This window comes from Aquila chrysaetos, chromosome 13 (genome assembly GCF_900496995.4).
Source record: "Aquila chrysaetos chrysaetos chromosome 13, bAquChr1.4, whole genome shotgun sequence".
Taxonomy (NCBI): domain Eukaryota; kingdom Metazoa; phylum Chordata; class Aves; order Accipitriformes; family Accipitridae; genus Aquila; species Aquila chrysaetos.
In genome coordinates, this window is record NC_044016.1 from 26,009,110 (window position 1) to 26,026,039 (window position 16,930).

General features: G+C 37.3%; 1 protein-coding gene across 7 annotated transcripts in view; it reads left to right on the top strand.

Annotated features, from left to right (window-relative positions):
* SMYD3 (SET and MYND domain containing 3) overlaps nt 1–16,930 on the top strand; it is a 433,339-nt gene that overhangs the window by 344,917 nt on the left and 71,492 nt on the right. For all 7 annotated transcript variants that reach the window (XM_030036115.2, XM_041128496.1, XM_041128497.1 and 4 more), the window contains 3 exons: nt 1,201–1,268; nt 3,779–3,881; nt 12,500–12,610. In XM_030036115.2, the coding sequence (XP_029891975.1) occupies nt 1,201–1,268; nt 3,779–3,881; nt 12,500–12,610 (282 nt within the window). The remainder of the gene's footprint in view (nt 1–1,200; nt 1,269–3,778; nt 3,882–12,499; nt 12,611–16,930) is intronic.

Consider the following 16,930-nt stretch of genomic DNA (forward strand, 5'->3'; position numbering starts at 1 on the left):
GGATTTAATTTTCACCTTACGGTTAATGGTCTCATAAATAATAATTTGTCAATTTATAGGATAAGATATACTATTAAATTGTTCAGTTTTAAAAGTTCACCTTTAAAATAGAGGTGTGCGTTTACTGTCCTGGGCAATTACTATATGGATAAAACTGCAACTTTCAAATCTCATTTTCACATCTGCCAAATCCTACTCTAACTCATTTTTTGTTCTAACAAAAATTAATGATATTAATAATCTAACGTTAGGCAAAAGAGACCTAGGACTTTTCTTGTATATGGAGTACCATGCAGTGGTTTTCTACATAAAACATTTTATTAGTATGTCATTGATAACTGACCAAAAGATTATCTTAAAAAATTAAAAAAAAATGCAAACCCAGCTGTTCCAAAAAAAAAATCAGATACTTAAAAAATACATTAGGAATTGGGTGCTGGCTCTTGTTTAAGCCTGTGAAAATGATACTTGCTAACCATTTACAAAGTGCTGATCTATCTTGGGGTTGAACGCCAAGAAACTTCAGTCTGATAGTTTGGGGTAGGGCTATATCTACTTCCAGCAACTTCCATTTGTCTCCACTCTTTTCTAAAACCACTTTAGCTTTGTATGATTGTATGAGGGAAGAATACACTATGAAGCTGAATATTTGAGATTAAATGAAAGGTTATATTGCTCTTGAATAACAATTTGAACATGCTTTTTTGTGGGATCTTTTACATGCAAATCAAAATACCCATAACATGAAAGATATGCTGTTGCACAGTCTTTGTATTTATTTATCCCCATATCAGGTTGCCACAGTCGAGGCTGCTATTTACTTCAAAACTGGAAACAGCCACTCTTTTCATCAGCAGTCACTGTCATCTGCTATGTTGTCTCTGGGCTGAGCTTCTCAGGCTCTGTGTAGGGTGACTTTTTTTTTTTCCCCTCTGGACAGGAAAGTAGGGCCTCTGCATGTGTTTAACCCCACATTTTTGCAGGATACTAATATTTCTGCTTTTAATTGACTGCAGTTTTACAGGAGAGTGTGTCCCAGATGTGATTGCTCTAAAATGAAAGAGCACCAGTGTTGGGCTTGAATGTTTCCCATCCAATTACCAATTGCCCCTTCATTTTATTTTGAAAGTTTTTTTTCACTTGAGTATGGGGTTTCCAAATGATTCTGGTAATCCTGGATTTTTTCCCTTGTTTTTACAGGTGACCTGTAACTGTTTCACCATCAGTAATGGAGAGATGCAGGATGTTGGTGTTGGCCTGTATCCCAGGTACTGTGGACACTGTTTCATTCACAGGCAAAATCTATGTTAGTTTTTTTTCCTTTTTTCCTAGGTAGCTGTAAGGGCCATCAAAGCAGCAGTTTCTAAATGAGAATCTGGGAAATGCAAATAAATTAAAGGAGAATAAAAAATATGATCAAGTTGAAAACATTCTTAATAGTCCTGATTACAGAGTTAAAACAGTTTAAATAAGATAGGTCTTTATATTTTATTTTAATGGAGGTGGTAGTCTTTTCTAAGTAAGAATAAATACTGACATCAAAAATGTGTGACTGGGACCAGTAAAAGGAAACCTGTTCAGCATTGCTTTACAATACAGATATTTTGCAGCTGAGAGCCTTCTGAACTGGCAATTAAAAAGTTTGAACACATTTAATTAGTGAATTACCATAACTAAGAAACCAGTAAGGTGAAAAGATAAGCCCCTTGAGAGACGGATGTTAATATTTGAATTTCTTATTATTATTTCTTATTTCTATTGGGTAAGAAGTACGTACCAGGGAATGTTTTGCCTTCATAGAATTAGTTACCTGTAGTTATTTATGTGGAAAATTAGTATGTATAGTTTAAAATTATATTTTACCATCTCAATTTTTTGTTAATGCATGGTCGAACTATGTTGTCAATACCTCAGTGGGCCTGTCACTGTTGTTTCTTTTTCTACTAATGTCACGTGTAAGATTTGACTAAGGACACTTAATATCTTGAGGCTTGCTTTGTGGTAAAGATAAGGGAAACGTGGTTAGGAGGACATGGGAATTAGTATTACGAAAAGTACAGGACATTCATCTGATTTCATAGTGGAATGGAAACAAATCTTTTCACATACTTGGGAAAAATGGGATATTATTTTGGAGCATTATTATTAGCGAAATGTTTTCTTTTGGTTGAAAAAAGCCCCTGACTGCGAAGAAGATGGTTATCTATGTTCATGATAATGCACTGCCAAAGGATGCAAGAGACTCCTTCCCGAGTCAGTTCAGAGCAGTTTGAGTTTTGCTGTAGCAAATCATTGTGAGCCGGGAAAATGGTGAACTTAAATCTGTGGTTCCCAAATCCTAGGCAAATGCCCTTCCAGATGAATTTGTATGCTTCCAGATGAAACTGTCATCAAACCCACTAACTTTTCCATGAGATGAAATCTGATTAAGAGTGCTTTGGTTAGTCTCATTAAGACGTTGTATATTGTTGCATGGCTCGATAGCTTCAGCATCCCAATATATTTTAAAATAGATAAAATTCTATGGTCCTTCTCTGCATCACCTTGCCAGCAGCTTTGGGAGTATACCCAGTGATGTCACAATAAGTGAAATGGATACTCCCTCCCAGTGTACATTACTGTGCTCAGGTTAGGATTAACCACAGATATTTTATTAGGCCAGAAGGGATATCGAAAGAGTCAGGCTTCTGTTGATAGCTCCTTAAAAGATCAAGAACTGAATAAACATGGTTTGGCACAGGGCTCTGACCCTTGGCAACATCCTCTGTTTTGCCAAAAACGGTTGGGATTTTGAGTTGGTGAATCAGCCAGACAAGGAAAGCAAATAAAGGCAGCCAGGAGCTGGATAAGCCAAAAATTCTTCTTCCAGCCTGATGATGCCAGATTATTCTTTCAATGAGTCATTCCCACAGGGAAAAACCATCAGCCCTGTGTCTGCTGTGGGACTGATGTTGGCCTGACAAAGTCAGTTGTTTCTCAGCTAATGGAACATGGGACTCAAAAGTATATAGCAGATGTTGCTGACGTTGTTCTTGACAATCTCCCTCAAAAAAGAGGGAAGGGCACATCTGTGTCAGGAGATCCACCAGTGTGTGTGTGGCTTGGGGGTGGCAGCAGCTCCCCAATGAGCTGTGCTGCTTCAGCTGTCACATGCCACAAGAACAGAGGCTGAATCAAAATATGTGTAAAACAGAGGCAATGGCTGTATCTCTTCTTTCAACTGTATACACCGAGTATTTTGGGTTTGGGACATACTATATTCCATTTTCTGCCTGATATGAAATACAGGTTGATTGCTGGTCCCTCTGACCTGCGGTTCCACTGACAGTCAGGGTAACCGATAAGGTTAGTGTCCTGAAATTGAGCAGAAGCAGCAGAAATAAAACACAGTCCCAAGGTACTAACCTTTTGCTCTGAACTGTCCAGGTTGCCTTGTTCCCCGCTTGCCTGCTTTGCCCTCTCCCCTGAGTCAGGCCTCTCAGAGAGTCACTGGGAGGCCGTTGCCTCCCTCCCGCCCTGAGTACACAGAAGGCAGAAACACATGAGGAGATCCAGGCATGGCTCGTATTACCAATGAATATAAATCTTCTAAGCATTAATTTTCCTCCCCTAACCAAGAGCAGTTGATTTACCAGGGATTTTATTTGTTTCGTAACTTAATTGCTTGATACTTCAGATGTAATCATGTTACTACTTTTAAATGATTAAAGGGGAATGGCAGTGGAGGCTTCACTGTAAAGTCCTTTCTCTCTTTCTCCCCCTCTACCATCCCTCACAGCATGTCTTTACTGAACCACAGCTGTGACCCAAACTGCGTGATCGTTTTTGAAGGATACCAGCTTTTACTTCGCTCTGTCCGAGAGATCCAGATTGGTGAAGAGGTAATTAACTTGTCCTCCCTTCCATCACAGACACCTGCAACAATGACATCTCCCTAAATAAATTCCAGACTGCAGGGCCACCAGCTTAATATTTTGATGATATATTGATGCCACTTTCTAGCACATAGCTATCAGGGGGGAAATGATAAATAGAATCATCTCTTCACACTGCCTGGGCCCCATAATCATTACTTCTCATAAATCACTAACAGTCTTTATAAATTCTTGTACCTCCTTTCCTCCTCTAGGCACTTCATTTTGTTTGTATTTGAACGTTTTTACCCTGATGGAAACACTTACAATATTTCTGGGTGGAATGCAGTGTTCACTAAGTCATTGCAACAGTAAGCATTTGTCAGGCTGCAACCATACTGTTGTAGTGAAACTTTCATTGACAGTGAAAGTAGCAAGACAAGTTTTGATTTCTTGTCCATTTCTCTAGAAAAGACTTCAAAATATCGCTTTCAAGAGATTTCTGATTTGTTTAAGGTACTCTCAGCTTTGTTTTTACAATAGCATTTATATTACTTTGAAAATAATAATTTGTGGCTAGGTAAGCATTTAGAAGTAAATGTCTTTTGCAGCAATGCAATATTGAATTGGCTTAGTAAGGCCTGCAAAGACGTGTGTATATATGTAACTTTACAGGCATCAATGACCTATGCAGTCCTAGCTGTTGGTCATTTCAAAATCATGACCTAATGTTAAATGCCTGTGCTTCAAACTCGGGGAAGATCAAGAGCATACGTATTCTAATTTAGAAGTATTATCTCTCTTCCTCCCTATGAAGTGTTTTCTTTTTTAATGTATCCTTTCTCTAAGATAGTAGGCCGTCAAAATAAGTAAATAGTAAAATATTTTTTTAGGCAAAATATTGTGGAGAACCAACAGAAATGCTTTTGCATACTTAGCTTTTTGCCAAGCGAAATCTTTTAGGATGCAATATACTTTTCCGGAGCTATTAAGTGTAGACATCTTTCAGTCTGGCATTCTTGTTCGAGTCAAATTATAGACACCTTTCTTCCATTTTATCCATATACCGTAGCTTTCCTCTTGGCTTCCCAATTCACCAAGATGGGTTGTTTATTTAAAAATACAGTAGATTTTAATGTCTTCCCAGGATGCATTTGGGTTAATTATTTGAGTTCTAAATTCTGAAGCTACCTGATTTTTATGTACGTGGATATATTTTTTTCTAGGTAAATTTCATAAAGCAATTTTTTGTAACAAGCAGCTTTTCAGAGTGGGAGAGGCCCTGGGTGATTCTGGAGAGTGAAGTGAAGTAGAATTCCCTTGCAAGTATGACCACCATGCAGACTGCGCTAGAGCTGTGAAGCTATGACCCAAATTTTAGACTTAGTGTTAGTGGTCTGTAACCCACAGAAGTCTCTAGGTTAAAATCAGTGGTGAAACAGATATGGTCTAAGTTACAAGTCATTTGTAAGGCAATCAGAAAATAAATATAAGTAAGTTATAAAGCAGGGCAGCTAGGACCAGGTTTTTTGCAGTGACTTTGGCAGTTGTGTGAATACAGGCTTTAAAATGACTGCACTTTATGTGGGCACATTATATTTTCTAAAAAACTTTGCCTCCAATGAGGCAGTAAAATAAAGTCAGAATTTTCCAAAGAGCTCTTGTGTCTTTGTTGCAACTGTTGCTTCTGGTTTTGGTACTGAAAGGAAAACTTGCCTTAAGAAACAGGTAAGATTTGAAACATGTAAGATTTGAGAGAGGTAGAGGGGGAGAGAGAGAGATACACTCACATATATATACACACTGTGTTAAAGCACAGGTGCCCTCTTGACTTACCTGGAAATAAAAGTCTCGGTCTAAGGTACATGCTTCTTTGAATAAGGATGTGTCTAAGGAAGGGAATGGGCATAAGTGAGAAAGTAAAGATACAAAGTGAATATTACTTTAGATCTGTTATGGGAAGAGGAAGTAAAAGAAAATTTTTATGAGGCTATGTACAAGTCAGCAATTTAATATTATTTTCAACACCCAATTACTTTTCCTCTTACACAACTGCTACCGGTTTTCATTTTGTGTTCTGCATGGCAGCTTTGGTACAACTTCCTTCCACACTGCCTTACTGCTTGCCTACAGCAGGGTGAGCTCAGTTTTCTTAATAGCCTTGTGTTGAATTTACACACCTACGTACATGAAACTACATTACCTGTTATGAGCTGAGTTTTAACTTGTATTACTGAGGTCATGTTCTGAGCTAATGGGAGAGAAAATACACGTTAGGGAAGAATCTGATTGGGTTTCCTGAATAAATTGAGTGCTCTGAGGTGGTAAGATGAAAATTGTTTCAAGTCATGAGACAACAAGAAAATTTAAATTATAAGCAGTAGAAAATTTGCCTTACCCTGTTCAAACTTACGCTAGATTTAGGCAGAATGAGATCCGCTATGTAATAATTAATAGAAAGTAAATAAGCACTAAGATTTATTAGAAATGAGAAGCTAAGTAGCAAGTCAAGCTTAGATTAGTAGAAGAGGACTATGGCTTTACTATCCATACAGGAACAAACTTGATAGGGCTTCCAGACCCTTCCCAGGAAAGTATCAACCACTGCAATATGATGTGTTCACTAGGCCAGTGAGAAGTAAAAATATTTTTGCAAATTTGTAGTGCTTTCTATCGGAGGACGCTACAACAATTTACTCATGTTAAGGAGTTGTTGACCACCTATAATCACAGGGAAAACAGAGACACAGGGAGTTGAGGTGACTGGCCATTATGGTCATCTCACAATTATATAAAGAGGGAGGCACCAGTAGACCTGATTTTGGTTGTAAACCAGGAGAAGAGATATTATTACATTGGATGTAGCTGCTGCAGTGTGATGCAGATTTATTCAGGAATAACATTTATGCCCCCACCACACTTCAGAGTGCTCATGCTATACACAGTAAATATCAAGTCAGTGATAAAAAGCATGCAAGATTATGAGAATCTCAAAAAGTTTTTATGTCCTGATGGACGTTGTTTCAGTTCAGTTTTAGTCTCATGTCTAGGCAGGTTTTAATTGAATTTTGATTTGGACTTTGAAATTTGTTCAAATCCTAAGGCCAAAATGTATCTTAGGCAGTAGAAAATTAGGACTCCTGAGCCAGAAAATGTTTGCTTGAATCCTTATAGAATGAAAGTGCTAAATTTGATGGGGCTGTATATTTGGAAAACTAATCACTACTAATATCATACACAAAAATTCTAGCTGTCTAGGCCTTTTTTTTGTGGCAAAGACAGTTTTGCCAGTCCTGAAGCACTAAGAAATCCTGAAGCATGAATGTTACGTTTTTGTAGGCACTGAAAGAAGGGATTAATGTATAATTACTTGGCTTCCCAAGTTGAAGCTTTAAGAAAACAAAGTGTATTGCAGGAATCATCATAAAATACTGAGACTTGGTAAGATGGAGAAGTGTCTGGTCCTTAAATTTTGCTTCAGAAACCAAAAGTTCAGATTTATCTTCAGGTATATTATTTGAGTTTCATACTAATGTGGTTCTATGGAATTGCATGCTCTTTGAGGGCAGAAAGTTACCATTTTGAATAAAAACACACTATGTTCCCATTGGCTTTTGCCAGTGAATGTTTTAGTTGATGTTCAGAATAACAGCTTTCATTCCTAACATTATATAACTTATTTGTCTGTTTGAATGACATATATAATCCTCATTAAATGTAGAATTTTTAAAGCGAAAATTTGGCTCTGGTAGGAAACTTTCTTCAAGCTTGGTAGCCTTTCTTTTTTTCTTCCCCATCCTTGCTCTGACTCTGTTATAATTCATATAAGGTGGTATGGGTCTCTGCTAACACCCCAAATTCTAGTGCTTGACCAGCTGGAAATGATCACCACTAAATTTGTTTTCTGTCCTGCAACTGGCATAAAGGGAATGAAACAGATAGGGAGCAGGGGAGAGGACAAAAGAAGTGAAAGGAGGATGAGGCTTGGGAGCAACTGTTGACCTCCATGCAGAGACTGGGGCGCAAGGTGGCTGGAAAGGGTCTCCTAATACTCTGTAGACTCTACTCTGTACCAGGTTTTTGAGCATAATTGAGTCTAATAGCAGGAAGAAAGAAATAGTAGGTTTTTGTGGGGATTTTATTCTATCTGTCCCTACTTAAAAGACTACAGGACCTTCTGAAACTTGCTTCCAGCACCTCAAAACTAATTATAACACCTTTTTGCTCCTCAAGATAATGTTAGTTGTAGTGCTGACTGTCACAGCTTTTGTAACTCTAGGTGATGTTACTTTGACAGTATACAAAGATTTCCTTTTCTTGCACTTTCTTCTTTGCAAAAATGAAATTTAAGTATTGCAAAGGCAGGTAAGATATGGGAAAGGATTATAAGAAAGTGAAAATTATGCACTTATAGATCACCACGGCTCCTTTAGAAATAAGGTAGCCTGTCAGCTCATTTACTTTCTCAAAAAGACAAGCAGCCTGCGCTGAAGAGGTCTTCATCATTTCCCTACCCTTAAGTAACCACTTTAAAGAGCATCAAGATGTGTGCTATAATTTCAGTTGACTTTTTGTTAATTACTGTGTCTACCTGGTGTTTTGCAGGCAGACATGAGCTCATTTTGCCTATTCTTCAATCAGAATTTGTATAGCTATGGTTAGTTCAGTGCATAGCTCAAATCAATTAATCCTGCTGAGAGACAGGATGTATTAGCTGAGGTCCAGTTCTGCTCCAAAATGGGTGCATGGCTTCTCACCATCTTCAGAGTTCAGTTAAAGCAAATTTGTATCTTTCTGCAGAAAGTCACTTAGCAGACCGTATTCTTACAGAGCAACTAATTTTTAAAATTCATACTAAGTACAAATCATAATTTCAGATGACCAGCATTTAAATCTATCTTCATGATAGATTTTAACCAAGACATGTAATGTTTCTGTTGTTATAATTCTATGAGAAGTTTTATATCTGTGTATTTGACACATTACATTTTGTCATATTACATTTTTTAAAACCAATTTTTCCTTGAGTTAGAAGGCATTTTGATCATATATGCCAAAACAGAGAGAGCACAGACTGCTCACCACTTACATAATTCTGTCTCAGGAACAGATTTTTGTACACAACCTTCCCTAAGACTGTGAGACCCATGATTGCAAAACCAAGATGACTCACTTTTTTTCCCTGCCGCTTGCATTAAAATAATTTATTTTAAATTTCTACAGAATCCTCTGTCTAGAAATTTCGTAGCTTATAGTCTGTTACAAAAAACCATAAATTAAGTCCACTGCAGCATGGCAGTACTGGAAAATTGTGTCCACCTCATTTGGCAGATGAGGAACATGAGAAACTAACCACCATACCCATGGTTAAAGAATTTCTGTGTCAGACCAAGAAGCAGGCTCAGGCAGTGCTGCATTTCTAAGGAGAAAGTCTTGAGAGTCAGTAAGTCTCACGGCTGTTAAATAATTCCCTGCCTTCATGAATGTTGTTTAATATATATTCTCCAGTTCAGGGTGAAAAGATTTACTGCGTTCTTTATAAGCGATGCAATAAAGAGGCAAGCTTTGGTCAGCTGAAATAATGTTTTAATTAATACCATATATCCCACATGCAAATACCATTAAGACAACCTTTGATAAATGGACATATATCCTAAATATGTACAAGTTAAATGAGCCTTGCATCTAATGAAGGCATCCAAAATTAAAACAAGTGTAGGAGAGAGACTTGAATACAGGGGTTTTATGTTTAAACAATTAAATGATTACTATAGACTTAGTCACCGTTAGGTTGGTCATGTTTCTAAATATTCTAATTACATTTTCCCACTCAGTCTGCCAGCTACAAACATTTTTTCACTTACAGATTTCTGCTGGCAGGACTGGGAATTTGGACTTGAGCCTCTGACAGCAACAGAAACCCTAAGTGGTTAAAGTGCTAAAAGGAGGTATCAATGTGACAAAGCCTCTTCTCCTCCTTCTGCCCAGTGATATGCTCTAATCCAGAGCAGGTTACGTGACTGTTCATATACACAACTGTTTGGTAACCTCTGAAAAAGAAATTACTGGTTTCAAACTTGTTCCTACTTCCAAGGTTTCTGCAACATGAATGAAAAAAAGAAAAGAAAAAGGCAAAAATGAAAAGAGAGAAAGGGATGAAGCCTGTAGGCTGAAGATAAGTAAAGCATGTTTGATGTTGGCTGTGTTTGTTTTGCAGTATTAGAACTGAACCCTGCCTAATAAAGGGTTCAACAGTAATGATAGGGTTTAAACCATTGTTTTAAATATTTTGGCAAAGAATAGACTGATCTCACATGAATGACTTTCCCCAGAAGATTCCTACTGTCTTGCACTGTGCCTGAACTTAATTAAATCTCTTTTACTGCTGGATGCCACCTGAACCTAAAGCCCAGCAGGACATGGGTCAGAACCAGTGATGTTTATGCAGAAGACAAGAGACAGGGAACAAGCCAGTGTGCGGAATGATTTTAACAGAAACACTTGCAAGTTGCAAGGAGACATGAAGATCAGAGGCTTGTGATAGAAGAAGGAAATTGGGCTTGGAATGGCTGAAGGATGAGGTTTGGACTACAGCTTGACTGGAAACTGCTTTGTGGGAAGGAAAGGAGACAGATCTTTCTTACCACACCAGGGAGGATGCAGAGTGCCACCAGCTGCGGAAAGAAACAAATACAAAGTTGGTGGGGTCACTGAAGATAATTGAGAAACCAGAGGAGGGCAACAAGGACTGTTAACTTGAGAGAGCCAGACTGTTGGTGATCAAATATGGGGAAAAGGTGTAAGATGAGGCATGGAGGGGAGGCAGAAGGGCAGATCTGGGACTGGCAGGATGACGAAATCGGCCCATTGTATCAAGAATGGCTATGTCAGGAGCTAGAACTGAGGGCTGGAAACCAGGTTTAGGCAACCAGGTGTGGAGAATAAGACTGGAAAATGATACTCATATCCAGGGGCAGAGGAGAGAGAAAATGAGAAGAGGGACAGATTGGAGAGAATGGGGGGAGAGGAGACCAAGCTTGGGAGAAAAGAGTGGAAAAGAAATAGGCAAAACAATTTCCATCCGTTCACTGCAGAAAGCTCAGAGGGAAGCCCGCAGCTCCTGTGTAAATGATTAGTACAGACTGTTCTGCTGTAAACCAACAGTGGTGAAACTAATCCTCTCTCAGCTCAGACATCCACAGGCTGGGACATAACATTACATAGAATGCAAAACCTAACAAAGTTCTCACACTTTCTAACTTTTGATTATCTGTGGAATTTTAATTTGTCCCTTTCATTAATTATACTATTAGTCTTCAATTATGAGACCATATTTATTTTTTCTGCAGGCTTTCTGCTTGTGATCATTTGAAATGCTTGACTTTGCCATCTCAGTATTCTTCTTTTAATACAATCCTCCTTCAATATGTAATCAAACTGTAATAATAAATGAAAAAAATGCAGGCATTGTTTTAGTTGCTTGTTAATTGCTTGTTTAATTAGAATGCTCACTAATTTGCAAAATGCAGGTTCTGACAATGGGTTTCATAGTTGTTACTACAAATTGGTCAGGTTTTCCTGTAATTTCTTTGAGTGGACTCTCATGATTTAACTGAGAAGCATGTGAAAATTCTTCCAATTAGTTGAAGTGTCTAGGCTCAGGATGAAATAATGTGACCTGATTTTTTTTAGCTTTGACCTCTCTGGAGTGTTTCAAAGTGTGTTGGGCGTATAGTGTAATCACTCAATAGCATGTATGACTGAATGCTGGTCTGAGCTGGGCTGTTATTTTGTTATATTCTTTCCCTTGTCATTAGTTTGTGCCTGTGCAGCACTTTAAACATTTGAAGAACTCTACAAATGGTTAGCCCTGTAAAATTCCTCTGGCAGGCATCAAAGTGAACAAACTACAGAATTCTCTGTAGTTCATTGGAATTCACTCTGTACAACATGAGGACTTGAAAATGGAACAAATGTAAACATTTTCTTTTATCGTTTTAATAAATTTTTTTGTCAATAGTTTCAACAACTTTGCCTGCAATGCTTTTGTGCTTCCTTGGTCACAAAGGAAACATCACAGACATACTGAAGATGGGTATGACATAAAAGGAACTTTCCTCAGGCTCAAACATATATTTTCAAGAAAGTAGTGGCTTCCCTGCGATGTAATTTTTGGAGATAGTTGGATGTTGTATAACACCGGTGCTAAATACACACTTAAGCTTTGGAGCTAGACAGAAAATAAGGTTTCATACATGGGGAATTCAGATATCGAGCTTCTCCCCACCCCATCCCCTTTCCTTCTCTCTCCTTTTTCCGCCTCTCTCCTTTCTCTTTTTTTCTTTTTTCTTCCAAATTAGGGTGAAAAGTTGAAATAGTGATAATTTTGGGGGGATTAATAATTTCAAACAATATTGATTTGGAAATGTGAAAAAGTGTTCTTCCATGGAAATTATTTTTGGCCTTTTTTTTCACCCTTTGTAGAAGTAGTCAATTTCTTCTAGGAAATCATCTGTTAAGATAAAAATTTTATTTTATGCTGGAAAAAATGTTGTATCCAAAAAATGTTACCTTAGCTATACATACACCGAATATGGAATTTTTGTAAAATATACCAACTCTGGTTTTCTATGTACTGCACACAGCTCACCATCAGCTATATTGAATCACTGATGACCACTAGTGAACGCCAAAAGCAACTGATGCGCCAGTATTGCTTTGAATGTGACTGTCTTCTCTGCCAGAATCAAGAAAAGGTAGGTTGAGTGAAGAAATTCCTTGCCAATGAAACAGAATTTTCCAAGGCCTGTCAGCAGCTTCCCTTCCTTTACATAATACTTATCTTTTGCTACTAATTGAATGGCCAGAATAGAGAAGAAAATGACCTCTGCCCTCAGTGCTGTTTATGTTGCTATGAAAGACAACTGTGAAGGAAAGAAAAGCAGGAAATGTTGACAACATGATAAGAGGAATTTCTTGCTAAAACATGCATTGTTCATAAAGCTAGGAACCACTTTCAGTTCCAAGATGTGGTTCAGATCATTTTGAGATTTAAGGACCTCTGAACATGAGAGTTAACATGACTTTAAGCTGAAAGGAAACGATTTTTTTTTTTTTTTTTCTATTCAAAAGAATAATCTTGGAACTTTAACTGAAGCCACTTTCTGATGCTGCAGAAAGGCTGTGCTTATCCTCATAATAATGTTAAATTAATTTTGACAAACAGCTGCATTAATAATTTTCAAGAACTACCAGACATATTCAGCAGTTGTTAGAGTGGTGAACCTGCTTGGATGACTGACTGTAGTGTTTATGCTCTCTTTCACAAGTTCTTGGAGTAGCAGGTCAGTAATTGTAGTAGATAAAATTTTGTTCAACACGACCTTTTACTAAGGTTCAGCCTAGCCTAGTTTAAATATATTCTGGTTTGCTTCATATTTATACAGCCTGGCCAGAATCATTTTGGCTCCAATCCTGATGAGACATCAAATGGAATATGCAAAATGAGGCTGGCTTCATAGAAGTTTATGCACTTTGTCTCTCTAGTTATATGTATGCTTGTTCTTATTTTCACAAATGCCTGTTTTGGGTGAGTCACATGCCATAGCTAAATGTGTTCCCCGTAGATTAGAAATGGTAAGGAGGGTATTGATGAAAATGTCATTCAAGGGAGCATGATATGATTCATGAAATAATTGCTGTACAGCAAAAAAGAATTAATAAAAAATCAACCCAAAGTTTAAACTCTGTGTTGGGTAGGGCAGTTGTGTGTCTGTGTGTAGTTCAAGCCAAAGTACACCCATTGAATACATAATGTATCCTTTGATTCATCAGGAAGCAATTCAAAAAAGAGAACACAGAAAAGTTTCAAGCTTATGACATAATGCTAAATTACTTCCTGTCCATGTGCAAAAGTTGTTGGCATTCTGTGCACGCTAAAGATTGCTGCAATGCTACTCGCAGGCGGTGAAGGGAAGACCTCTTTTTGTCTTTCTTTTAAAGATGCTCACTCAAGTGCCGTGAAATCTTAGATTAGTTTTGGGGAATGGCATCCCCACAGATGCAGTGACAATTAAGAAAAATAAGCAGGCCAAAGAGTCTTTAAGGATCTCTTAACAGTTTGTGAAAGGGTAGTCAAGTAGGGTAAAGACCATTCAGCATGTGGAATGTTTTAAGAACAAGATCCACAAGCTGGAGTACACTTCAGTGTAAGAGTCAACGTACAACATAAAAAAAATATTGTGGTGAAATTATATGTGCATATATTGATGAAAACAATAGTCTCATACATAGGTTAAAATTAATGATTTTTTTCTCTTTGAAATTTTTAACTGTGGTTTGAATTCATATTCTATTGATCTTTTCTGCCCATTGGCAAAATTCCCTGTGGGGATGATACTGCAAAATGTTTGGAAAGCTCTTTCTGACTGCATTCTGAAATTCTGTAGTTTCCTCATTGTTACCATGTAAAGAGGTCTGTGAAGGGCTAGGAACCTCATGTCAGCTTTGTCAATATCTATAAAGAAGACATCTTTAACCTCAGCTTCAGTCTAGGATGATTAGATATAATCTGCAGCAGTCCTCATAGTACTGCATTTAATTTCTCTGTGACAGAGATTTTATAAATACAACTGTTTACATTACTAACTTGGAAATACAGATTTTATTTTTTATTTTCCATTGATCTCAGTCACTGTTGGTAAGTTGAGAGGCATGTAACACTACAGCTACAGTGGGAGATAATATTTTTGGAAATAATGTTTTTTTAGATTATAGAGTGGCTGGATTTAGATGCTTAAAAGTCATCAGTTGGCAAAATTATTCAATAATATCCCTGCTGAAATACCCCTGATATTGAGACAAATTTCCAAGACATTTTGGAAAATTTTTAAAAGACAAAGTCTTTGTCAATACAATAGGCAATGGCTGCAACTTTAGGTCACCAAGGGTGGCAGATTCAACATTGTCATTCAATAAATATAATCAGCTAACAGTAAATTCACATATTTCAACATTGCTTTGCAAATACGATGGCTTAGTCAACAGCAATCCATCTCATAAGTCTTTGTTATACGTAAAAATGCAAATTCCAGTTTCGCTAAGAAATGCTTTATGCCTTCAAGTACGTTCTTGGGTTTTGGGGATCTTTTCGGTAGTAGTCATCTCATCAAAAAAGCTAGAATCGTTTTTCTAACAAACACTTATAGAGATCGTAGCTTCTTGTTACTCCCAAATTCCAGTCTTGCTAAGTCTGCCTGGCAGCTGCTGAGCACATCCTAGGGACCAGTGAAAGCAGAGGAATCATTCCTGAGATGCATACATCAATTTATAGTAAAACTATAAGTCAAGTCATTTCCGTTGTAGCTTTTACTCTACATCTTTTGTAATGTTTTAAAAGTGATCCTGAGAATCCTGTGGGAAATATACATTAAAACTTATATGAAGGGCATATAAACCTTGTATTAGTGCTTAGTTACGTGTATGCTTATTTATTCATATTTATAAAAATACTTTGCAAGTTTCTTATCAATGAAATTCATGTCTCCTCCTATATTTTCTAAAGGCTTGTTCATTTAATCTTATATGCCCACGTGAAGGAGGAAGATGGTATCGAGTTTGTGTTCTCAAGTCAGTTACTGACTTCGTAAGTGACCTTGGGTAATTAATTTTATTCAAAAGCAACCTTTGTGTTTTCTAAGACCCTGCCCTTATTTTTTATAATTAGTGGGAAGCTACCATTGCAATTGGAGCTGAAAAGATTTTTGACTAGAAACCAGATCACTCTGTCTAAATCGGGGACCATTTCTGTGAATGTTCTGTGAAGCTTTGTTTTGCTGTTTCCCCAAATGCAGCATGAAGATGGCAATTTGTAATTCTGCTGAGTATTCTGATGTCCAAAGGGTAATAAAGATAGATGCTGCATTTTCTAAGGTCTTTCACCTTTAAGTGCTGGTTTTGTTTTAATGAGAATAATTCTTGAAGTGGAATGATTTGAGGTTTAGTTGTGTGCTTTATGCAGTTCCCACTGCCGTGTGGTATCTTAGTGATGTTTTAATTAAAAAAAAAAAAAAAAAAGAAGAAAAAAAAAAAGAAGAAGAAGAAGAAAAATCATGTATAACCTCAGAGACATCTACATGAGTAAACAGATTTAGCCTACAAAATGCTACTAATTTCTCCTAACTTTAGTTAGGCATCTAATCTAAACCAGTTTTTAGCCTCTCTCCGTACCCAAAGAAAAGACAAACAGCTCATTCATGCTGTCTTGCAGTAGAAATCTATGAAAGCTGGAATGAATATAAGAGGTTAAAGGAATGCCTTCAAGTAAATACCCAGACTTTAGACAGATAAAGTTGGGAGAGATAAATTACGCTGCTCCGTGAAGTATATATAAACACAAAATCAAGAATCACATGATTATGTTTCTGTGCTAGCTGACATGGATAGCGGAGTGCAGTTGCAACTGTGTAGGTTTCAGCACGCTAACATCCAGATTGTCGGTAAAATTTGTTTATGCAGATTACTTCAAGTGTATGTCTCTGGCGGCTCCTGTAGACAAATATATCTTGCAGCCAGTGTCACTACTTCTTCATTGTTATTTGTGCTAAAATTGATTAAACTCGGATAGTGGTTACCTCATAGTACAATCACACAGTTTAGCTACGCGTACAAACAAGAGTAGTGTGTCAAAGTGCTCTTTTGCCATTCTAGGTTACATGATTCTGCGAGGGCTTTTTCTAATATTTCAGGTCTCTGATGAACTATGATTTAAGAGGCAACTTATCTATGAAGAAATTATCTTTATTTCTTATTTACTGTAATATTTCATGTCACAGCTATATAAAACAGCAAAATTCACTCTGACACCAGCAATGGCTTTAAAAGTCACAGTCACTTGGTCTTTTTATCTAGGTATGGCAACTTCATACAGCACAAGAATCTTCTCTAACCGCGGCCTAAGTATTCACAGTTCACTTGCACAGTTGTTTAGATCTGAGACTGTAATATAGCAAAGGCTGTATTTTCAAGGCTGCAGCCCAAGCACAGGGACCCTGTTGAAGTTGAAATTGTTGAAATTG